This window comes from Durio zibethinus, chromosome 23 (genome assembly GCF_047325235.1).
Source record: "Durio zibethinus cultivar Kanyao isolate XHJ-2024 chromosome 23, ASM4732523v1, whole genome shotgun sequence".
NCBI lineage: Eukaryota > Viridiplantae > Streptophyta > Magnoliopsida > Malvales > Malvaceae > Durio > Durio zibethinus.
In genome coordinates this window covers 5,243,658-5,267,997 of record NC_143184.1, presented here as the reverse complement: position 1 = coordinate 5,267,997, position 24,340 = coordinate 5,243,658, and the positions used below count along the sequence as shown (strand labels likewise).

At 35.5% G+C, this 24,340-nt stretch overlaps 4 protein-coding genes across 12 annotated transcripts; 1 reads left to right on the top strand and 3 right to left on the bottom strand.

Moving 5' to 3' along the window:
* Positions 1-754: 754 nt before the first annotated feature.
* Positions 755-5,859, bottom strand: LOC111314260 (ETO1-like protein 1). The gene is made up of 5 exons (XM_022915419.2): positions 4,816-5,859; positions 3,004-4,716; positions 2,278-2,569; positions 1,252-1,567; positions 755-1,173 (listed from the first exon to the last, which is right to left on the bottom strand). The coding sequence occupies exons 1-5, from the start codon at positions 4,944-4,946 to the stop codon at positions 953-955; spliced, it is 2,673 nt and encodes an 890-aa protein (XP_022771154.1). The 5' UTR covers positions 4,947-5,859; the 3' UTR covers positions 755-952.
* Positions 5,860-8,381: 2,522 nt separating this feature from the next.
* Positions 8,382-14,549, bottom strand: LOC111314258 (protein TIFY 4B-like). 9 transcript variants are annotated; one of them, XR_016332576.1, is made up of 10 exons: positions 14,129-14,549; positions 13,878-14,020; positions 13,551-13,720; positions 11,686-11,776; positions 11,429-11,591; positions 11,039-11,104; positions 10,149-10,252; positions 9,516-9,573; positions 9,248-9,295; positions 8,382-8,663 (listed from the first exon to the last, which is right to left on the bottom strand). XR_016332576.1 is itself a non-coding variant. In XM_022915413.2 (9 exons), the coding sequence occupies exons 1-8, from the start codon at positions 14,244-14,246 to the stop codon at positions 9,256-9,258; spliced, it is 972 nt and encodes a 323-aa protein (XP_022771148.1). In that variant the 5' UTR covers positions 14,247-14,549; the 3' UTR covers positions 8,382-8,663; positions 9,248-9,255. The 9 variants fall into 9 exon arrangements, 5 of the variants coding, with proteins under 5 accessions (XP_022771148.1, XP_022771150.1, XP_022771152.1 ...); XM_022915413.2 differs by lacking the exon at positions 10,149-10,252 and having other exon boundaries at positions 9,248-9,418; XM_022915415.2 differs by lacking the exon at positions 10,149-10,252.
* A 3,247-nt stretch (positions 14,550-17,796) lies between these two features.
* On the bottom strand, positions 17,797-20,093 carry LOC111313428 (chlorophyllase-1, chloroplastic-like). The gene is given in 3 exon segments (XM_022914106.2): positions 17,797-19,290; positions 19,293-19,445; positions 19,542-20,093. Coding segments are annotated over 3 exon segments (939 nt in total). The 5' UTR covers positions 19,806-20,093; the 3' UTR covers positions 17,797-18,768.
* Positions 20,094-22,028: 1,935 nt separating this feature from the next.
* LOC111314256 (protein LIFEGUARD 2-like) lies at positions 22,029-23,955 on the top strand. Its single transcript, XM_022915411.2, has 4 exons — positions 22,029-22,637; positions 22,743-22,856; positions 23,313-23,470; positions 23,562-23,955. Exons 1-4 carry the CDS (start codon positions 22,385-22,387, stop codon positions 23,766-23,768), a joined length of 732 nt encoding a protein of 243 aa, XP_022771146.1. The 5' UTR covers positions 22,029-22,384; the 3' UTR covers positions 23,769-23,955.
* Positions 23,956-24,340: the final 385 nt, after the last annotated feature.

The window sequence follows — 24,340 nt, the reverse complement described above, 5'->3', positions numbered from 1 at the left end:
GATACACGTTGGCCAAGAAAATTGAAAGTATCAATATGATGGAAAGATTGGAAGTTGTGCTCATCGTGAAATTTCAGTTCCTGCCACCAAGGCGTGGCAACCAGTAGGAGTAGGGGGAAATAGGCTTTTGCATATACCGTACCCAACCTGATAATTTTTTTATTTTTTAATATTCAAATTCAATATAACATTATATAAAATTAAATTTAATTCGATTAAAAATTAATAAAATATTATTTTTAATATAAATATTATTTTTAATATAAATATAAAATTAAATAAATAATTTTAAAAAATAATATATATATCCGATTATGATTTTTTAACTATTTTTTTGACCCAATTCGGAACCCCAACTTAAAAAAAAAAAAAAAAATTGATTATGATCAAGGATCAAAATCTGCTAAAGACGGATTGGACTGCCGTCCCTGCACTGCAGTACCGGCTCCTTGCAACATAGGATGCTGAGAACCATTGCCATTAAATCATGATGGATGCTATTGTAGAATTTAGTAAGTGATACTCCGCCATGCTAAAGTGATGACTGCAAGGTATGCTGATTATCTTGCGATAAAAATGCCCTCGGTAAAATATTGTCAAATACTGGCAGATGGATCTCTCCAATTGAGCTTTTTGCAATGGAGGGGGGTAATTTAGCATGAGGCGTAGACTTGAAAGTTCAGGAACAATCTTCTACACAGGCGTTTTGAACTCAGGTGGTGGTTGTATATCCTGGCATATGCAATTACTTGGGTTTTCCTCTTGAGCAATTCCTTATCATAATATATCTTACAGGATAAATTACAGGAACATGGGTGATGCCACCTGCACACACTTGCTAGTATACACGGTTACCCTTTTGTTTACATTTTTTTTCTCCATTTTATCATTTATAATTTCCCCTTTTTTTTTCCCTTCTTTTACATTTTTAACCCAATAAAAAAAATGAGATTTATGGTTCATGGCTGTTTACACGGCTGTGTAGTTCCAACATTTCTTGATGCTTTGGGTCTAGAGAGAGAGCAGCACGACAATCTCGAAGGGCACTCAAGACATCCCCAACATGCTCATGGAAGGCAGCCCGTAGGTGTAGAAGGTGAAGATCTGCTTTAAATGCAATAGCCCTAGATAGTTCAGCAATGGCTTCCTTCTCCTTGTAGCTATCCATTAACACTGTTCGAACACAAGCAAGACAGCCTTTAATATCAGGTAAACGAAAATTTTTATTAACAAAAATAGACATACTGTGACCTGCAGCTCGATAGCGGTAAGGATACACCCGGAGTGGATCTAATAGAGTGACCATCTCCAGATCTGCCTTTGTGAGGTCACGGTCACCGTCACAATATTCAGACCTTTTCTCATAGGCGGATGCATTATTTTTAGCTGTTCCGATCAGTTTAGTCATTTCCTCGTATGCTGCAGCCTTAACATTTCTGAGAAAATGGACTCGTGCAAGTCCTTGATGTGCTCTCGTGTGTCGGATTTTAAGGGCATTAATGTAGCAATCGGCTGCTAAGTCCAATTTCCCGCAATCAGCATACACACTTCCAAGATTGTTAAGAGCCTGAAAAAACAAATAAAATAAAAGAGCTCAAACCAAGATTACACATGCTGAAAACCCAAATGTCCTGCCTCAAATCATGGAGCATGATGAAGCACAAGGTTAGAATCTTAGAATTTGGTAGCCATTTTGCATCATTAGGTTAAACACAAGCAAATTCAAAAGTAGTCATTCCTAGGAAAAAACTGGAAGAAATTAGCAGTGATTATGACCAAAAATAGCAAACATTAGCCTAGGATTTGACCAGCTTCAAATTCTGCCATTTAGAATTTTTTGCAGTTTTCAAATTGGCCCTTTTTTGAAAAATTGAAGACTGAATCTGATTATAACCAATCTATAGCCTAAGCCAATGCATTATTCGTTGTATCACTAAAATTATATTCTTCATAGTTTAGAACCAGTGTGCAAAAGTACAAAAAGGAGACTCTTCATGCTCTTCAAATGTTGCATGACTGAGTCATCATAGTACAACCCAAACAAAGACTAGGAAACAAACAAAAAAATGGATAAAATAAATCAATGAAATTCAAACAGCCCAAGGGCATGGGACCAATTCATACCAACAATTACAACATGATTTTTGGTAGTGATGCAACTAGTTGATGGGTACAAACTAAAGATGGTTTTGCTTTGCAGCAAAATATTTATGAAGGTAAGGTTGTACACTATGGAAGATTTTCTAATAAAAAAGGAAGGGAAAACGAAACCTTTACCTGGCCTTTCCGCAGATTATCTGAGGGGCATTTTAAGGCATTTTCAAGGAGTGAAATAACCGTTGAAGAACAAGATAAATCAAAGCAAGAGTCAGCCAATGCATAAGCTTTAAGGAAGAAGGCCTCAAAAGATCTCTTAATTTTGATAGACTCTTCTGCTTTTCGAAGCCCTTCCTCACAATGACCAGTATCATATAGGATCCATCCCTCGTAAACCAGGCGTTCATGTTCACTGGATGCATGTTGATGAGCTAATTCTAAACTTCGCATAGCTGCATCAGGACAATTCAACCTGAACAAGTCAAGGCACAAATTATTTCAAGTCATATAATCATGGTCACACTGCAATCTAAACTAAATTTTGAGGGTAGTAGAAAACAAGGCAAAAGAGGGGGGTGGATAGGGGTGACTTAGGAATACAGAAAAAACAATAATGCTACAGAAAAGGGGGAAAAGCATACATGGTAAAGGCGTAGATGGGGATGAAAATGGATGCTATAAAAGAGAGATGAGAGGTGATCCTTATGTCATTGCATCTCTTCTGAAATTAGTCAGCAAGGAGTAGGCACATAAATAGGATAAGCACTTATTACACACACTTAACTGAATTAAAAAATAATAATAATAAGGCTTGGTTTCTTAAAAGGGGAAAAATGCTGCAGGTTGACTGTTAAAACTAAAATAAGATATGTCACAAGGCCCATAAAAGTTTCGAAGTCTGCATACCTGAGGAGAAGTAATGATTGTCGGAAGTATAAAACACCTTTTGCCCCACCAGATTCAAGCATTTGGTAGATTACAGAGAGAGATCCAACATCATCAACTGAAGACCACCTATCATACAACTGCATCCAACAATCCGCTGTTGTCCAGTCGTCAACATGCTCACGCACAAGCGTACGGAGCTGGGATGCTGCCACCCGTCCCTCAAACATTCTGTAATCTGGGGAAAGTGTTAGAATTGCCTGAACATCACAGATGGCTGCTTTGTAATCCTCACAGGCTAAATAAAGACAAAATCGGAGTTCCAAGCATTCTAATGCAAGTTTAAACCCAAGAACTCGGTTGATCTCAGCAAGAGCAGCTTGAACATTCTGTTTCATCATTAGGGAAGCAGCCCGATACATGTATGGGTAGGTAAGAGTTGGGTCCAGTTCAGTTGCTTTCTCAAGGTCTTCCCACCTCTTATCACCTTCACAGTATAATGACCTTTCCTGATACATCCATCCCAGTGGGTTAACAGAAGAAATCACAGAGCTGAGCTTCTCATATGACCAAAATTTATGGCCCTTAATGTAACCCAGTCTAGCCAAACCTGCAATAGAGTATACATGACCTAAACTTACAGCTGCCTCAAAAAGACTTTCAGCTTTATCATACTCTTTCCTCAGAAGCTTTACACATCCCAACTGATGAAATGCTAACAGTCTCTGCCTGTCAGTTTCAGCAGATTTAATCAATTGTTCTAGGAAAGAAACGGTTTTATCAGATCGAGGATCAATGTTCATAGCTACTTCACTTAATAAACAATACAGAGAAAATGAGGCCTGTCCAACCATGATTGATCTCTGTTGTCTATCAGCATGGCTAAATATTTCCACCACTCGGTTGTCATTCAAACAGTCAGGCAGTTCGTGTAGAAAAACTTGCAAACATGACGCGGCAAGGACAGGGGAATTCTCTTCAATAGCATATTCCATGAGCTCCACAGCATCATCTTTGGTGCAAACCAAAGATGCAAGTTTCCTATCACAAGCATCTTTGAGTGTTTCACAACAAAATTTATTTGCAAAAACTAATATTTCCAACAAAAGATCAGGAGGGACTTCAATTAAACTGCCTGTCATGCTGAACTCACCAATTGTCCTCATACCCAATGGGGAGATATTGTTTTCAGATAAATCGATGTCCTCACAAAGTGATTCAGTGAAGTACCCATCAAGCATAGCATGAAATGGGACTGAAAGAGAAGCAATTTTCTGCCTATCACAAACTATTTTCTCGTCTCCGATCCTAAATCTCACATTTTTCAGCCTCTTCCCTCCACTCATCACAACAGCGTCTGGGGAACTCCCATTCACCTCGATTGGGAGCTGAGAAACAAAATCTATTGGCCCAAACTCTTGTGCACATTTATTGCAAGTTGCAAGCATGTCAGCAATAAGTTCTTCCCCTTGCTTCTCATACCTTAACCATGCCCCAAATACAAGCCTCTCATGGACAGTGCCAGCCTTCTGCCAAGCAGAGCGGAGGCTTCTCCGCATCAATTTGGTTTCCCCAAGGCCCTTAAAGATCTGAAATTGTAATAAATAAAGATTCGACCTCTCTTGCGGAGAACATGATTCTAGTTCTTCATGAATTTGAGCTAAAACCTCTACATAATCAATAGGTTTAAAGAATGGCACTATTGTTGGCTCAGGAACCTTGATAAATGATTCTCTACAACAATTATACCAAAACAGTCTCAATTCATTCAAGACAAAAAAAGCCCAAAAAAAAAAAAAAAACTCAGAAAATGAAAAGAAAAGAAATACTTACATGGATGAAGAGGTGTTATCCGAAGAAGAGAATTTAGAAAGCTTCCCTCTTTCAACTTGGAGCCAAGACTGAGGATTGATTGCATTGAGTTGTGATTCTTTACATGAATCAGAGGGAAAGAAAGTCCTCATTGGGCAAAACAGATTAAACAAGTCCCAGATCTCCACAATAGCTAAATGGGATCTTCACTCTCTTCTCTCTTTCCAAAACTCAAAAAACACACCAACGAAAAATGAAAGATAAAAAGGAGAAACACACAGACACACAGACACACACACAAAAAAGGGTAAAACAGTTCCCTTCTTATCAATAATCTCACTAGTCCTACCTAGTTAAGAGACCTTTCCAAGTTCCAACCATTACCAAGCAACAAAACTTGTATTATAAACATTTAATACAAGCAAACAAAATACGAGAAACAAACAATCATTTACTATAGTTTCAATATGGGTATCTCTGAACAAGCTGGTACAGCCTCGAATTTACACCAACCAATTAGAAAAAAATGGATTCTTTTTGCTGTAAAAAAAAAGAATCCTGGCTGATCCGATTCCACACACCAAAAAAAGGATCAACTAGTCATAGAACATAGAAATAAATTGTCTATCTTAAAAAAATAATTTAAAAAACAATAAAATGAGAAACTACCAATTACCCACCAACAGTTAACCGAAGATCTTTACCTCAAAGGCAACCAAACCCACATTATAACTTTCACAATAAAAGCCAGAATTCCTTAGCAAATACACTCCTATGATAGAGACAGAGAGAGAAAGCTGGATTGTTGATTTTGAAATTTTGAGGAAAAACTGTGCGAAGGTTTTGAAGAAAGGCAGAGGGAGATCAGTTTAAGGGGGGAATCCAAAAGGGAAAAAAATTCCTGAGTTTCCAGTTTCCTATGCTTTTTGTAACGTTTCTTTTGTTTGGTAAAAGGGAAAGTGTTTTTTTTTCCCTTTTCTTTCTCACTCACTTTTCCTTAACGTTGGAGACCGGAAAGACTGCATCTAGCCATCTACTATTTGATGGAAGTTCATAAAAAAACCTAAACTAAACTATAGTAACAAACCCAAATTTAAGAAAGAGAGATGAGTAAATGAGACTGATAAAAAATTAATTAAAAAAAGACGTTGAATTGATGACAATTGAGCTCAAACAAGTGGCTGATAAAAGGTAGTGTTGGTTTTTACCCAAAAAAAAAAAAAAGGTTGTGACGGTGAAGAATTATGGAAATAGTGATTAAAGTAATAATTGTCTTCTTTACGTCAATAATTGTCTTGCCCCGAAGTGCTAAGGGGATAAGAGTTTATATTTAATATATTATAATTAAATTATAATAATTTTTATATATAAATTAAAATTATTTATTTATTAATAAAATATTATTAATAAATTTATTTTATTTTATTTATTAATAATATTTATACACTAACATATTATTAAATATAAACTCTTAAATATATATACTTACTGCTTATGAAAAAGGGAAAGTTCCTGTATATGTTGCTCATACTGGAAGCAAAAATAATTGATAACTACTATTTCAAATATTCTTTTTTTCATTTTGGGAGAGACCGACTGGATGATAATTTGAGCCCACCCCAAAGCCATTAACACGCAACAGCCAATGCCCACTTGCGTTATCCTGTTAGTCAAAACGAGCAAAAAAAAATAGCTTTTTTTTTTTTTTTAACTTGTGGCGGCAATCATCACTTAAAAATTGAACACCTTCTTTCTCCATACTATTTTATAAAACTTTAGCAATTTTCATTTAGTGTAAGTTCGGTTTTACATTACTTTTTGTACTTTTAAAAACAAAATTGTTATAAATGTTTTAAAAGAAATATATTGAGAGTTGAAACGTGGGAGGTTGGATTTTTGTTGATGGATTCGTGATTTGAGATCCCCGTGGACCCACTCTGTTCTGGATACCGACGCGCTTAGCATGCAATTTACAAGGGACGATCGGAGCAGGCGTGTGAGTAGGGTTACACCCTAGAGTTTTCCCTCGGCCTAGGTCAAGGTGAGCTTAGATTAAAAATCGAGGAAATGCAATGCACTTGCTTCTCTTTTACAAATAATAAATAATAATAATAGAAATAATATGCACAACACAATAACAGCGGGTGGCGGTGTATTGGAATGTCGTGTGAAATGACCAATGTGTCTTTTGACAAACGCGGGAGCCCCGCAATCCTGGATTGGAACCAACTCATTTTGGTCAAGCCAGATGACTGACTCCGAGGCCACCCTACATTCCATTCACCAGATAGAAGAATGCCTTCTTTATGGTTTTACCATTTCTGTATGATGGGCAACTATCAAAGTGTTAATCCCTCTCACCTCCTGCCCAAGCTAATTAAATTAAATTACAGATTATTTTCAAAAACCTTGATAATTGTCTGGATATATTTATATGGGTATGAATGAAATCCCTATTTACCCTTTTATTATTTTTATTATACATGGAGAATATAAATTGATAAATAAGTGAGGAGAAGTATTTGTGTTTGGTCAGGCTGGACAAAAGCCATATTCTCATATCATATTTCAAACCAAATCCATTGAAAAGACATGCCCCAACCTTATGTTGACCTGCTGGGCCGCGATTAATACCCAAATAGGACAACCAAAATTCTATCTTCCTTAATCTATCCCCTTGGCATGTCTCTAAAATTTTGGTAGGAGGAGACGGTTTGTTTGGAGAACAATGGTGATCCTCTCGTTGTCTCTTCTGTTTGTAGATGGTGGACAAATTTCAAGAGAAAAAAAAAAAAAAAAAAAGGAAGCAAAGCCTTAGTTTGGTGGCTTTAATCAAATCATAGTGCAACGTGAACTAGTTGAAAGACAAATCATGTTTATCACAAAGCAATAGCGGACCCACTTCTTTCTATGAGCAGTAAAGCACGCATAAAGCACGAGAAGACAAAGAATAGATAAGAAAAATAGAAGCCATGATTCAGTTGACAGTAAGCTTTGAGGTAGGCTAGTGCCTAAGTGGTGGGACATCACTGAGAAATTATTGATCACTAGAGTGTGTGATGGTGGGTCGTGGCCGAGTTGGGGTTTCTTTCTTGCCTTATCCGGTCAGACAATAACAATACTAAATCATCCATAAAGAAAAATACAATATTAACAATACCCATATACCACCAGAAAGCATTTGTAATATTGTCAAAAGAAACCACAATTCAATTTGTCAGGCTCATTTTGGGTGGCAATTTTGATTGGTATGTTCAGATTCGAGTGGGTCATTTAAGATATAGTATATTTTGAAAACGAATTACTGGCGCTGAAGATCATTGGAAAAGATGATATATCATGCTCCAATTTTAGATAGAGTCAGTCATTACTTTTAAATCAAAATATCTTTCTATCCCAGACAATTTTTGCCAGCTCTTCGACCTTTAATAGCTCGTATTTGGAGCTTGATGGATCATCGTTGCCCTTGCTAGAGATTGACCCATTATAACAAACTTTGCTCCACAATGTTTTTGAAGACTTCAAACGGCTCATTTGTTTTCAATTTCGTACGAAAGATTTTGCTATTAGCTAGAAAGCCTTGATGCTTAAAATGACCATAGGACGGATAACATAAGTAACCCTTTCTATTTCTGCTGCCCCATGATCATATAGCTTTACCGCAAATCACTAAATGAAACCGCACAATAAAAAATACAGATCAGCAACACTGAACTTTGATTCCTCATTTAGCTAAGTGCTAATGACCGCAACGAATGCAACAGGTTAATTATTATTTCTACAAACTCTTACAAAGTGATATGCGCTCCGTGCTTATAGTCCTTGGCAACCAATTCAGGGCCTGATCCAAACTCGTATTTTAAACACATCTGCAATAAGGCAATCACAACTCATTTATTTTGATTTAAATGTTATGATAATAATTCCTTATACCAATAAGAAAAGGTGAAAAATCATACAAAATGAAATGCAAGCAGATAACTTGCTGGTCTAGTAAACACCGGTCCATCAAATTTGACATTTGACTATAAATATGATGCATTTCTACTAATCATCAGTAGAGGCAGCTGAAATATGTTGAACTAACTAGGAAGTTTATGACTATACTAGTGGAACTAGTTACGACACATATGTTAAAAGCCAGAGCAAAAACCTCTCCAGATAAGAGAAGCCACAACCAGGCTTCCTTTCCTGCTGTTAGAATCAAATTAACTTGCGCATCATGAGAGGTATCTAACTACCTAACATTTCCACAAGGTAATAGCATGGGAAAATTGCAGAATAATGATGAAATTTGGGCTGGGTTGGAATTTTCAAATTTGGTTATATGCATATAGAATAAGACGTCCGCTTCTCGTAAAGTAATCATATGTATCAAATTTGTCATGGATTTCCTAGGTTCAAATCCCATCATCACAAAAAGACAAGACAATACGTGCAAAAAATAAGTCACCTTTGGCATTAGGATGTGTAGCGAGTCTTTGGAACATTTTCATTGGAGCTGCAGCGAAAAGACAGAACACTTTGTTTCAACTGCTCATTCGAGAACTGATCTCCCACTTGATTTAAGTAGAGGTCTAAGGTAGGAGAAGAAGATGTTGCCAACTTTCTCTTGTTCTTAAACCTTCAACTAACAGGGGTATGAGAAACAAACAGCAAAAAAAACTAGATTGTACACTTATTTGACTCTAAATGTATGACATATTTGCCATGAAAGATACCTGTCTTTCCTCTTCTCAAGATATCTTTGCAACGATGCTTTTCGGGTAGCAGGACCTTCTGGAAGCAAGTTACATAAAAGAATATTTAAAGTAAATAAAGACCGAAATTATTGATAAAGTCAATATCATAAACGTGCAAAAGACACCATCCTCTTGTATATTTTGTGACCATGGTATATCGGCTTTGTTTCGTTCATTAATCATCAGATAAAACAATTACCTTAATGGCTAGAAACCGTATATCCTTCTATTCCTGCCGTGAAAATGAGCTTTATGGGGTTTTATTGACAGTACTAGTTATCACTTTGATATTTACACATAAAAGATAAAAACAAGAATCAAAAAATCAGAACTCATAATCCTATTTCACTTTTGGAATAAACAAAGGTTTCTGACTTGAACCCAAAAGTATGTTCCCACATACAGAAAAAAGCACAAGAAAGGGCAATTCTGCTTCTGCCTTTTGGCCAATTTGTGCTAGAATGTGTTATTCATGCTAAAAAGCCAAATCTGTAATAATACTGCAGTCCAGGTCGCAAATGGATTTACCAGCTAAACCAACAGATAAAGTTGAAAATGCATGCTAAATGACATTTTTTTCTTTACTACATCAGATCTTTAGAATAGACATACGTCTCTCTAGGCTTCATAAAGGGTCCTCCACAGTTGTCATGGTTCAGATTCAGAATCAAGGTCAGTTAGTCCATCTGGGTACACACCACCTAAGAAACAGTGTCCTAATTCATATCAAAGAAAATGAGAAACGGGAAGTAATGTCCTAATTCATATCAAAGAAAATGAGAAACAGGAAGTAATCATACAGGCCATGACCCTAAAGTCTGTGTACGTCAAATACCAGAATTATCTAATCAAGAAGACAAGCAACTGAAATGCTACTTTTAAGCAAGAATCTGCAAGTTCAGTTCTCATATTGTTAAAAAAAGACCAGGATACAGGATACATGTAACTCCAACAAATAAACCATGTTTGGATGCTGTCATCTCTTCCAGGACCAAGTTTATTAAAACAGCAATTCTTACCCACGATCAAATTCAGTTGAAGTTTCATTCATTTTAACATCATTAGTTCATTATGGAGATGATAAGAAGTAAAGAAGACAGAGTACTGAAGAGCATGAGACTACAGACAAGGGAGAAGTAACTTCCAATCATAATTCATTAAATCAAGAATTGGCATTAAACTTGCACCCTTGTTGATCAATTACGTAAAAGGTACAGAATTTATTATTAAACGGAGATAGCTTAATGCTGAAAAGACAGGTTTTAAAACCAAAAGGTTAATACCTAACCAAGACCAAAACAAAATTCAGCTAATAGTGAGTATTTATGGCCAAAGCAAGATGGAAAGGGACACATCCATCATCCTGAACGATTAATCAAAGAAAGGTGCAAAGCACAGATGTGAAGCACGCATCTCGAAGTGTTTAAGAAGCTTGCATCACCAATCCTACCCATTAAAGGAAATGGCGGGATTTTATGAGATAATTAGAAGGAAGCATTTACCAAGGCTGTCTTCATGAGATAGGTTGCTCTCTTCTAGAGGAAACTGACAGTTTTCTGCCACCTTTACTGCGAAGAAAATGAAAGTGACATGTCAATAATCAGTAGAGAATTATCCTGCTACCTAGGCACTGTATTATACTCGCTTTGAAATGCAAGTTGAAATCAAGCCAGTACATTTACCATTCATAGATACTATTGGAATACAACATGGTTCATTACAAACTAAAATAGGTTCATCCAGCAAAAAATTAAGCTCAGCTCACATCTCCTTTTGACTGCCCTGGGTCAAGCATACTACACTTGGTACTTATCACAGAAGGAAAAAGACTCAATATCTCATGTATATATGAAGTGAAATTTAAAAGAACCTAACCCAGCCCAAAAGCCTACCCGTTTGCAGTGATGGCATTATAACCATTGGCGAGCATGGGCTTATTTTGACACCTGTAGCCTCTAAATGGCATGGAATGGACCATGGTGCAGTCCTTTGATCAGCTAGAGTTTCCTGAGGAAATGAGACTGGGCTTGCAGCAAGCTGCAAGATTGCTTCTGCCTGTAAAAACATTGTAAACCAATATGTAACACTTGTTTACAATGAGATATCCAATATGGTGTTGGAACTATAAAGAATAGAGGAAGTATATTACCTTACAGCCAGGCATATCATCATAGACATTCACTTTCCCACAGTAAAAAATTGTCATCTGTCCTGCTGGCTCTTTTGCTGCACCTGCAGTTCTGGGCAGTTGAGATTTCTCAGTCTTAGAACTTCAATTAGTAAAATACAACTACAGAAAAACCGGTAAAATGATTTTTCCTTAGAAGACGTGCTCCAGATCAATCTAGATCAAGGCCTAAAATTTTCACTCAAAAACAATTTGTATTAATTGTTCATAAGTTGGTCTAGCTTCAATGAACTATGACTATGAGTTTTTTTTCTGACCATAAATAATCAGAAACAAACTAATAGGATGCAAGATTTCACTAAGAAAATCTAATAAGAAAACACTCATAGCCACCACCATCACCGCATAATGCTAGATACTTAAGAGGTGGTAAAAACTTTTTAAATAATTTTATGAAGACAAACTCAACACTAGCAGTGAATCATTAACTGCACAACTAGGAGGTAAAGCTTCGATTACATATGTAGTCTTACATGCCAAAATCGTGAAAGCTGAGAAGAAATATTCAGGGAAAAGCATTCGGTTTAAGTGCCCTTACATTCTACAAGAACCTCTAAGTTCTAACCAGTAGCCATACAAGTTATAAAAAGAGGATCTAAGACAGGCCAGAAATTTAACTACAAAACTACAAGATTTCAACTACTCCATACTTGGCTATTCCTGAAAGAAATATCTAGTTCATCTACTGTTGGTATTTATCACAGAGAAACATTAACAACAAACCCACATTTGACAAAAGGCAAATAGCTAATCTCCAATTAACGTGACATAGCATACCATATAACGTGCATTGGAATGTAAACCATGGCCTTCTTTCTTACTTTACATTTCAGTTAATCAAATTGTTAAGCAAACATCATTTACAAAAGCCAATTTTTTTCTCGCTAGTTCAAAATTTCCATCACCTACTTTCTCCATCATGAGCTCTTGATTTATTTATAGGAGCTAGATTTGGTTTTCTCACCAAGAAGTAGAACCATAAAGTCGGAAGCAGTACGATGCAAGCTAGCTTGAGACAGAAATAAGGCATTAACAAAAGCCAAGAAACTTTAATCCCAACCAAGTGCTCTTATTCGCATTAGAGATTCTAGTCAAGCACTCTAGCCAGCAGAAAACTTACTCCACATTTCTTTTGTATCTAACTTCAATGTCATTCCATTTTAATAACAAGACAAATCAATTACTCTACGAACTAAAGTATCAAGGCCCTAATAGAGTTACTCTATTATGACTCTGACAAAATAAAAAAACAACAATTAGGGTGGTGCCACATCATTCATCACATGTTAATACCATCACCGATCCTAGACGCTTACATTGCCACTTGTGACACAAAAATGCTGATCTGGCACCATCTGATTATCCAATCCACCCATTTAAATGGTTAGAATTTTAGAGCATAACTAGGTGAATTAACTCAGAGGATCCTCCGGATTGAAAATCTAATACTAGAAAGAAAAAAAAAAAAAACCTATCAGTGACATGCCGTCATTGTTGACCAAAGATTTGGCAATAATTGCAAGCACAAATTCGACATCCGAAATGACAGATACCACATGGATATTCGGGCACATTGCAAATTCACATTCCATTTGCATTGAAACGTTAATTTTAAACCGTTGACTATAGCAACCACCAATCACGAACAAGCTTGACCAACAATATATTGGATCAAGTTTCCTAAAGAACAGGAGAATCAAAGGTCACACACTGAACCTCTTTCTTGTTTGGTTCAAGCATTGAACTTAGCTCAAATGCATTAATTCCATGCAAAACTAGAGTTATTTAGAAAATGGAAAGAATACGGTGCAAAATTAATGAACAACCTCGGAGAAACAGAGCCATTTCCAGAGATGGCGGTTCGAACAGAATAATCGCCGGAAAAATCGGATTTCGAGGGATCTGGACGGGGATAAGGAACGGATTCGTTGACTGGACCCGAGATCCCGTTACGCTGTGTCGTTTCGTTCGGTAGAACGGTTGAATCAGAAACGACCTGCGAAAATTTTATATAATTCAACAAGTTTGACTAAAAGAGAAAGGTTTCTTAAAATATGCCTACTACTACTAGTACTTTTCAGTTCCACGCTTTGAATAAAGTAAAAATGAAATAAAATAAAATAAGATTTATTTATTGAAAAAAATCCACGCACACAAGGAGGATTTTCGGGGCAGGGAATGTAAAGTTTCTTCCGGGCTTCGACGGCGTCCGCATCCAACGTCGTTTCGAGAAGAGTTTTCAGTGAGATCACCTGCTGAATCGCCTGGGATTTGTTCCACGACGGTCTCCGCATCCCTACAAGGAAAGAACACCAAAAAAAATTTTAAAATTAGAAACACAACAAGCACACATTTTTACATTTAAAAAAGATACAAAAAAATAGTTGCAGAGAGAGAGAGAGACCTTTTTCTTTCAGGTAACGGCGGCAATCTTCACGAGTGACCTGAGAAATGTCATCCTCAGTAAGTTGGTTGAGAGGCTTATCAAGAGGTGACCGAGAGACGGTTTCTCCCGGTGACATGGCGTCCAATTTCCTGTTTAAGTAATCAGCTGCCTTTGGAGCTCTAGTTTCCTAGTTTCTTCTCCAAGTCGCAGCGAGATCGATCGACGAGCCAATGGGGTAAGGTAAGGGATTTTCTTTTTACACTCTCCACTGATTTCTGTGATTACTAATTCCGTAAATTGGAAAGTGCTCCAGGGGCTTTTTGTTTTGAAAGAGTGAGGGAGAGAGAAATAGTGCGTGAATTTGAGAGAAGCTTAGGTCGCGGCGTCTCAGCCTTTCTTAAACCTTTTCTAACTTAGTTTCTTTTCTTTCCATGTGCTTATTATATTTTTTATTATTATTATTTATATAATGTTATTGCCACCCCGGGACGCCACGTAATCGCTCGTATTTCATGAAATTACCGTATTAACCCACCTCATTTTGTAACAAAAAAAAAATCCGAAAGCGATAAAGCAGGATATGTCCATTGTCGACTGTCCTGACCCATTAAGGAAAAAAAAATCAAGGCTGTTGAGTCTCAACCGCTCCGGACATCCAAATGGCCCCTTTAGGTTAGAGGGGGCAGAGCTAGGTAGGATTAAAGTGTGGGGAAAGGAGGGAAGTAAATGAAGCGACGGGGGGGTTGAATCACGTGATGGGCAGCCAAATCGTGGTACGGAAGATAATGTGGAGGGACCCGAGAGCCATGATATAGCGGGGGTTGATCAGCCCTCTACCGCCACTTGTCAAACAACCCACGTGTCTTCCACTCCCCTGAGCCAAACGAGAGGACCACGTAGCATGTTAAACATCTTTAAGCCCCGGCTAGTAGCACTAGCTACTACTGTCCTAGCCGAGTGGGGTCACTGGCCCACTTTTCCGGAATATGAGACGACCACGTTTCGCTTTTTCTGTGGGTTTCGTCTCGCCCGGATCCCGCTTTTGCACACCGGTCCCTAGACAATTCACCCCTTATTGCTGCCTTTCAACTCATCGTTTAACTTTTGTTTTTTTTTTCTTTTATTTATACAAATAAATATTAACTTTTAGGTAAATTTTGCAGTAATTTTTCCTTTTAAATCACAGTGTCTCCCTTTGCTTTCTTTCTTTGATTCTTTTTTAATTAATTAAAACTAACTCTTATCTTTTTAAATTTTTAATTTCCCATTAAAATACTGATAGATTGATATTTTCCACTCTGTAAAGTAACCTCAAATCTAGTGAGATATCGTGCACATGATGAATGCAATCACTAAAGAAGGAAATTGATACTAACAAGACCAAGAAGGAACCGTGAGTAATTCCGGTTAATATATCTATTCGTTAGCATCAGAAAAGTCAAAAGAGAATGAAAACGAGTCATTACCAAGTAGTTGAAAGAGGAAAAAGGAAACTGGCAACCGCACCATTGCTGGCGACAAGGTTCATCGTACCTTTGGTTGCATCATGAGATATTTTTATTTGTCTTAATTACAATTTATGCTGTATCTTTAAGGAATTTTCAAAGATTCACGGTGAAATTTTTTTACTACATATCCAAATGAAATATCAATCGGAAGTAAGTAATCGAAGACACCGAAAACAAAAGCATATTAATTTTATACCATGTCAAAAATATAAATATTTGGAAAAGAAAATGATCAGATGAGTAGCTTGACTTTTTTTTTTCTCTTTAGGTATGAGTTTTCCTATGCCACCTTTTGTGAAATAATTGACTTGTTTTAATAGTATGCATATGATTTTAAATAATCAAATATTTAGGGTAATACAATCATCGTACTATATATTTTCAGTAAATCAAGTTTCCTTATATAGAGCTAATAAATAATCAAGCCAAAAAAAACAATGTTCTCGCTATGAACAGACAAGCCGATAATCATGGCTGCTGCTCCATTACCATTACCTTCTTTTGAGTAGAAGACAAAACACAAGTTCTCAAATGTTTTGTCAAGTGACGCACCAGCAGTACTACTTCTATCAAATGACTAGGAGAAGAGAAAGCACTCTTCATATTTGCAGTAAGCGCACTAAGAACTTGATCTGAATCACTTTCCTGTTTCCAGTTTCCACCACCGCATCATATGAACACGTCTTTAGATAACCTTCTCTAACTAGTAGCCTCTGAATTAAGCTGTTCTATAGAGGGTCAGGGGCTAGGGCCATGTTTGGTTTCATGAAATTAATTGAAGCAAAATATAATGAAAGCTATGAAAGCAAATAAATAAAATAAAACTTCTCCTACTTGTACGGATCAAATAATAATAATAAAAAAACTCTTCTTATAATAATCTTTTTAATTTTGGTCATAGTGATATTACCTCACCTCAATTAAATCTTAAATTTGTTATCCATATCGATAACAAAACTTAGAGTTTAATTGAATTCATAAGTCAAATGACACAAATTTAATCGAAAATATATTCAAAATATCAAATACATTATGATTAAAAATGAAATAAAGCATATCACACAAATGATCATCATTTTTATCGAAAGTACACGAGATCAATAAAAATCTCGTATTTATGTACATCAAATTAATATTATAAATCTCGTATATTTGTACATCAAATTTTTTTTTTTTTCAAAAAAATGTAAACAGCCCGTAACATTATTCCCAACAGCATCATTATCAACAGGAAAACATGTTAATGTACGTATCAGTCCAGTCCCTATCTCAAAGCTAGTGGGTCATTGGGAACATATTCAAGTGATAATAAAAAAGAGTTTAAAAAAAAAAGGAAAAAAAATGAAAGAGACTAGAGAGGAATAGCTTTTATAGCTATACTGTAGGGCAAGCATTTTCTCAACTATTTAAAATTAATAAAAGTTCGCGCACTTTCGATTAAATTTATAATTAAATTTTAATAATTTTAAATTAAATAAAATTAAATGAAAAAAATAAAAATAATTTAAATAAATATTTACTATAAATTTAATTAAAGTGTATTTATTACTTTTAAATAAAACTAAAAATTTCCACCAATTTTTGGAGAAGATCTTCCCCTGACCAGAGCCCAAAGCCAGATAAAGGTAATGTGAAAATTACTGTGCTACGGGAAAGACCGAAAGTCACACGCAGGCAAGTCACCGCATGCACTGGATACGCACATAAACAGCGACTTCAAGCCAATCAAAATCTTTCTTGCCAAATCAATGCCCAAATAATTAAATAATAAAAATATTTTTATAATTAAATAATTATTAAAAAAATTTTATTCTAATTTTATCAAATCGTAAGCAAATAAAAAATAGACCGATGATTATTAAAAAAGAGGAAAAATAAATTACCTAAATTTTATTTTACCAAAAATAGAAAGTTTAAAGGTAAAAAATATAAATATAAATCAAATCATCAGTTCTAATTATATTAGGAGAGAAAAGTACAAAAAAATATAAAATATGAAAGGACATAGAAACAAAAGTTAATCTTTTAAATTAAGTGGGACCAAAATATATTTTTAAAATGATTAAAGAAAAGTTTTTGGATTTTATCGTGGCAAAACTATATATTTCTTCATATTTGCACAACATTGATATGCAAGATAAATAAGTAAAGAAATTCAATCCATTTATGGAGCATAAATAAATTTTCTTAAAATCACTTGCTTAATAATAAGTTGATAGTTAAACATTACAAAAATTATCGTTTTTTAAATTCCTTTTAAATTTTTAGTCAGAATGGGCGATACAGTATTATATCTAAATAATAAACAGAGGTAATTGTCTATCATAATTGCTGTACGATTACATTTTGTGTTCAAAATACCTCTAATATAACTGATATGAATTAAATACTCTCCCCAACATGCTTCAATTAACGCCTTCTCTGTCGACAATTTTCTTCTTGCATGGAAGATTACATTGCAAAAGACCACCGTGCAAGATTTTATAGTGAGAATCTCCATGTGAAGATTAGGCTTACAAGTCAACCCACAATGGCAGCATTGTAACTTGTAAGAGAAAATGAAAGTCCAATAGGATCTCATGGGTTCTGCCGAATGGCCCAAGAAAAGATACTTGTAAGATAATTTATCAGACATCGAAATTTGGAAGTTGATCTTTTTGTTTGGGCTCACTTGCCGGAGCGAAAGGGTTTGTTTAATCCATTGCTATGGAATGCTTAAAGTTAAAGGCGAAAAGTTTTTTGTTTTTTGCTTTTTTTTTTTTTTTTGCTAAAAAAAAAATTCTATAGTTGATTGGAGACAACTTGGGCATTTTACAATCTTCTTATAATATTACTTAATTCTTATCGCTTATGACGTTTCCAATACCTTCTCACTAATAAGAAAGCATTGAGCTATCTGATATGACAAATATGATTGTAGACCAAGTATTTATTCATTGACAGCATTCTAAACCCAAATTATGTTGTGACTTTAGATGGCATACAATACGTCACTTGCACTCCCCCTATTTCTAGGCAACTACAAATAATTGCCATGTTGCAAACAAACAATCTAGGTCTACAAACCATTCAAAAAAAAAAAAAAATGAGACGGTCTATAATCTATATCTGCTTAAACATCGTTCAAGATCTGGCATAACCGTTGTACGGTTAAATATTGAACTCAACTTGATCAAGCTTCACAGGAGCAACATAAGGTTCATTCACAATGGTCATGAAATCCCCTTTCTCCCCCTGGAAAAAGTAATTCAGAAATGCAACAACAATACCACCAACGCATCTCCTCATGAGATCCCCAGGACCTTTTCCACTCACGCACGTATAATCAGAAAGTTTCCCAACAAGTCCCGATGGATTATCATCTAAGACATCCATGTGACCGTAGTTTTTGGCAACAAAATGAGCGCGTGGAGGCTTGCACTCGTTGAAAAACTCCTCGTGGTTTAACCCATTAGGAGCACAAGGACACGGCAAGCAGCCCTTGGACTCAGGACCTAAGCCGGTACCGATGACAGTGACCGGGATTGATAAATTGAAAGATCCAGTGACATAGGTCAGGATTTTGGGTTTAGTTTGGCCACATGTAGTGCCAGCAACTGGGTCAATACCAATTAGTGCAGAAAAATTTTGGGTAGTTTTGGTATACCCAAGTGCTAGTGCAAATGCTGTTTTTTCCCACCCCTGCTGTGGCCTACAAGAGCAAGCTTCACCAGGTTTGCCTCAATATTACCAGGGAGTACGGACGGCAGACCTGATGGTAACCAATCTGCTACTTTGGCTGCAGATTCAACCTCTTCCGTTCCACAAGGAGGGATAATATTCCATAACTGAAATATCAATTCAAGAATAGTTGTGAATACGCTTGCGAACGTATCTGTTAATAATATGTCGTAGGATATAAAATTAATTTATCAAGTACGTACCTGAGGAGCAACAATTATGAATCCATGGGAAGATATGTGCTGGAGGAGGTCAGAGTAGAAGTAGTTACAGAGGCAGAAGCCATGGAAGAACAAGATGACGGGGTAGGTGCCCTGTTCGGATGGTGTGAAAATCAACAGTGGGTTGGGAGGTGAGGAAGGGCTTGATAAATCCAACTTTATGCTACACGGTTTATATTTTCCCGGTATAAAAACTGGCAGTACTGTTGATAAAACAGGCTGCTTAGTTTCCAATAGCTGTGCCATCCTGTTATCACAGTGTGGGATACGGAAATTGATAGAATTAGTCGTGACTTAGCTCTATGACTCCATCTTTATAGTGTAAATTCCCCTTACGATTAGCTGGTAGGAGTAAAACTTTTGTGTCGGTAGTACACGGTAAAAAACATATATAGTCCCCATTTGTCGATATGACAGTGGCCATTATTACAGGTGCATGCATCCTTGAAAAAATGAATGCTTAAACTAGGAAAGTATATCAGAACATGAACGGATGCAAGACTTCAAGATTAATTGATCAAGTTTTATTGTGCGGGGATCTGATTTAGTTTTATATTAAATTTATCTAATTAAGTTTTAATTTATTTGATAATTAAGTGATGTATGTAATTTCTCTTATGTTTATAGTTTTAAAAATTTTAAATGATAAAGGTTAAATAAAGCATCAATAAAAATCTTAATTTTAATCAATTCAATTCCTAGAGCTTTTTTTCTTAAGAAAAAGAAGTTTATAAAATAAATTAAAATGGTTTGTATTATTACTTATTATTAAGAGGTTTTGTTTTAAAAAAACCTTTGATATTTGATTGTTAACTCAAGAAGATTCATATGCTTTAAATTCTAAAATTTGAATTTTGGTAAATTTCAATAGGAAAAAGAGTATTATTTTCATGAGAAAATATTCTTTGGGATTAAAGAGACTATATTTTTTTATAATAATTTTTTTTATAATATTCCATAAAGTTGTGTGGGGTTCAACCACCCCATATCTCAAACATTGTCTTCACCTTTTCCTCGTGTTAGCATTTTATTCTTTATTTTGAGAGAATGTGAGATTTTTGGTGCCCATATATTTTATCAAGCACCATTTGGTGAAAAGAATATATAGGTTCCAAGTGAGATATGTGTGAATATGCATTATTAGGTAAAGCATAAATGAAATTTGTCATTCTCGAATTGTGATATATATTTGTGATAATATATATTTACTCACAAATTTTTCCTTTTTTTTTTTTTTTTTGTGCAGAAAACTAATTCCTTGGCTACACCAAAGCAGGCTTGATCAAAAGATTCAAAGGGCCTTTTGAAACAAGCAGAATTTGAGTTGAAATATAAACCCGCCATTGTCAACCAAGCCCCGGCGAAGCGCTTAACCTTTGGTCGACGATTTTCCTCTTGCGTTGCGCGGAAGATTACATTGCAAAAGACCACCACGTGAAGATTAGGCTTATAAATCAACCCACAAATGAAGCATTTTAAGGGGAAAAAAAAAACCAAGTCCAATAGGATCTCCAGGGTTCTGCCAAATGGCCCAAGAAAAAAATACTAGTAAGATAATTAATTAGATATCTAAATTTGGAATTTGATCTTACGTTTGGGATCACTTTCCGACGTTAGAAGGAAAAAGGGCCTTTTCAATCCATTGTTATGGAATGCTTAAAGGCGAAACTTTGTAGGTTTTTTTTTTTTTTTGCTAAATAAAAAAATTCTTTAATTGAATTGCCTTTTACTTTTTTTTTTTTTATATATCTGAAATTGTTAATAATTAAATTTTGATTACTGAATTTAAAAAACAGTTATTGACAAATTGGTTTCAACTTTCAAACCAATCTTAAACATAAGTTTTTAACCGAATATCACTTGTACATTTTACAATCTTTTTTACAATAAAACTTAACTCTTACCTCTTATGATGTTTCCAATGCCTTCTCAGTAATAAGGAAGTATTAAGCTATATGATTTGAGAAATATGAATGTATACCGACTATTTATTCATTGATAGCATAAATGCATTTTAAACCCCTAAGTTTTTTTTTTTTTAAATACTCTAAATGGCATATATATTATCATTTAAATATATTAAAAATATCAATTTTATATTATTTATAAAAAATATTGTAATTTAAAAATACATAAAATTGTAAAATACTCAAATTTAAATTTCAAAATTTTAAATATTATCTCTTGAAAATAAATTAAACTAAATCTAAGTTATTTCACAATAATTTTAATATCAGTACATCATGACCTCGCTTATCAAAAATTTAATCTAGTCTTCAAATAGTGAATAATGACCAAAAGCTTTAAAAGAATAAAATATCACTAAAAAGGAAACTTTGCTAGAAAACTCCTGGAAGGAAGGAAGGAACGAATTTACTTGCAAGGAACCATATTCAAAAAGTATATGCTTTCCACTTGGATTATTAATTTTTTGAATAAATGCTTCCTCGATTGGCAACAATAAAAAACAGAGATAAAAAACAGGACAAGGCCATGATCCAAAATCCCACCCGGTAGTCTAGAATATTTGAGAGTCATCCACGTTTCCTCAGGTTTTTTTGCCTTTTTGGTTTTCCACGAGTCAACATCAGGCTAACCTTCACCGCCCTTGCCTTGCGCGCAGTTAGAAGACGCATCAAGAGCCTTCGGCCTACCCAAAACCGCCGCTTTTGTAATATCCCCAAAGTTTCCTCCTTTTACGAACTGAAATTCAACCCCCCAAAAAAATTCAAAACCCAAAATCCAGCCCTGAAGTTAGCGGCAGTTTTCATTCCTTCTTCTCCCAGTTTTTGCATTTTACTTTGAATTGATTTTAAATTTTTAGGATGATGTGGAATCAGGCCTACCGGAAGAATGATGCGGAGGCGGGCGCCAGGCCTTTGTATCCCACGATGCTAGAACCGCCGGAGATTAGGTGGGCTTTTATCCGGAAAGTTTATTCAATCGTTGCCATTCAATTGTTGGCTACAATCGCGGTGGCCGCCACAGTGGTTACGGTTCGTCCGATCGCTCATTTCTTCGTCAGCAGTGGGGCCGGCCTGGCTCTTTACATAGTCCTAATTGTCACGCCTTTCATTAGTGTGTTTCTTCTGTTATTATTTCTTTAACCGTACCTTTCCTTCTTGGTCTTCATAATTTGTGACTTTTTTGTTGACTAAAAGAAAATCGGTTTGCTGTTTGTAGCTCTTTGTCCATTGTATTACTATCACCAGAGGCATCCGGTTAACTATCTTCTTCTTGGAGTTTTTACTGTTTCTCTGGCGTTTGCAGTTGGATTGACGTGCGCTTTTACCAGTGGTAAGATATGGATTTGAATGTATATTTTTTAATTATAATTCGGGCTATGTTCTTTTATTGACTCTATTTTTGCAGTTATTTGATAGAACTATAGAATTTGAACTGGACAAATAAAAAAAATTATAGCAATTGCTATATCTTGATTAAACTGATTTGAGTTAAAACTAAGTGCTTAGTGAATTTTGGGAATGGAGTTTTTGTTAATTAAGGTGTATGGGTGAATTAATATCTTTTTCTTTCAAAATTTTAAGGCTTCCAACGTGAATGGAGGGTATTAGCTTAGCATTTGATGGAAGTTTTTGCTTATGACTTTTCTATCTTTATGTATATTTTGTATCTCAACAAGAATATATATTTAACTCGCTGTATAATTGGCGAATGCAGTTAATTTGTATCTAGATGCTACTGATTGTAGCGTTGAATTAATTAATTCATGTGCATTTTGTTTGTGAACAGGGAAAGTTATTTTGGAGTCCGTAATTCTAACGGCTGTGGTGGTTGTGGCTCTCACCCTCTACACCTTCTGGGCTGCAAGGAGAGGGCATGATTTCAACTTCCTTGGCCCTTTCTTGTTTGGTGCTGTCCTTGTTCTAATGGTCTTCGCTCTGATTCAGGTATTTTGATCTTGCCATGTTTATTTAGCTGTTTTTTTTGTCATTTATCTCTGTTCTATACAAGTTATTGAATTCTCACTGCTGGGTGTAGATTCTCTTCCCGCTGGGTAGATTATCAGTGATGATCTATGGGTGCTTGGCCTCTATCATATTCTGCGGTTATATCATATATGACACAGACAACTTGATCAAGCGTTACACTTATGATGAATACATTTGGGCTGCTGTAGCTCTGTATTTGGATATAATCAATCTCTTCCTTTCACTGCTTACTATTTTTAGAGCTGCAGATAGTTAAAGGATATCAGAGTGGCTACAAGAAATTCTTCTTGATCACCTAAACCTTGATGTCATCTTCTTTTTCCCTTTATTTGCTTTTTTTTTTGTAGATGTAAATGTCAATGATGTAGAAACGGCCAAAATCTGTGCTGTCATACTGAAGTCATATCACAGGTGATTGAATGCTAGAATTTGTTTTCCCTGCATATTTCATTGTGCATGTTATCTCACATTTGGAAAGAGTGGCGATGGAGAGGAAGTCGTGCTCCGACTTTTATGTTCCTTGCTCTGTGTAAATCTAGGTTGATCTGCCAGCATTTGGGTGTTCACACGATGGTAGGCAAGCATATCAAATGCAAATCACATTAGCATCATTCTATCTAGTAACAATAGATAGACTTTGCCCAAATGTAAAGTTATCATAATAAGGTTTGGCTTAACGAGATATTCCAAATGTAACTTTGCCCAAAAGCACATCCCAACTCAAGATGCTTGCCTTGAGGTTGGGGACATTGAAGGGTGTGTTAGTTACTAGTTCAATTAGATACATACTTGGATTTCATGATTTTTCCTTGATCATTTGCATTTCCT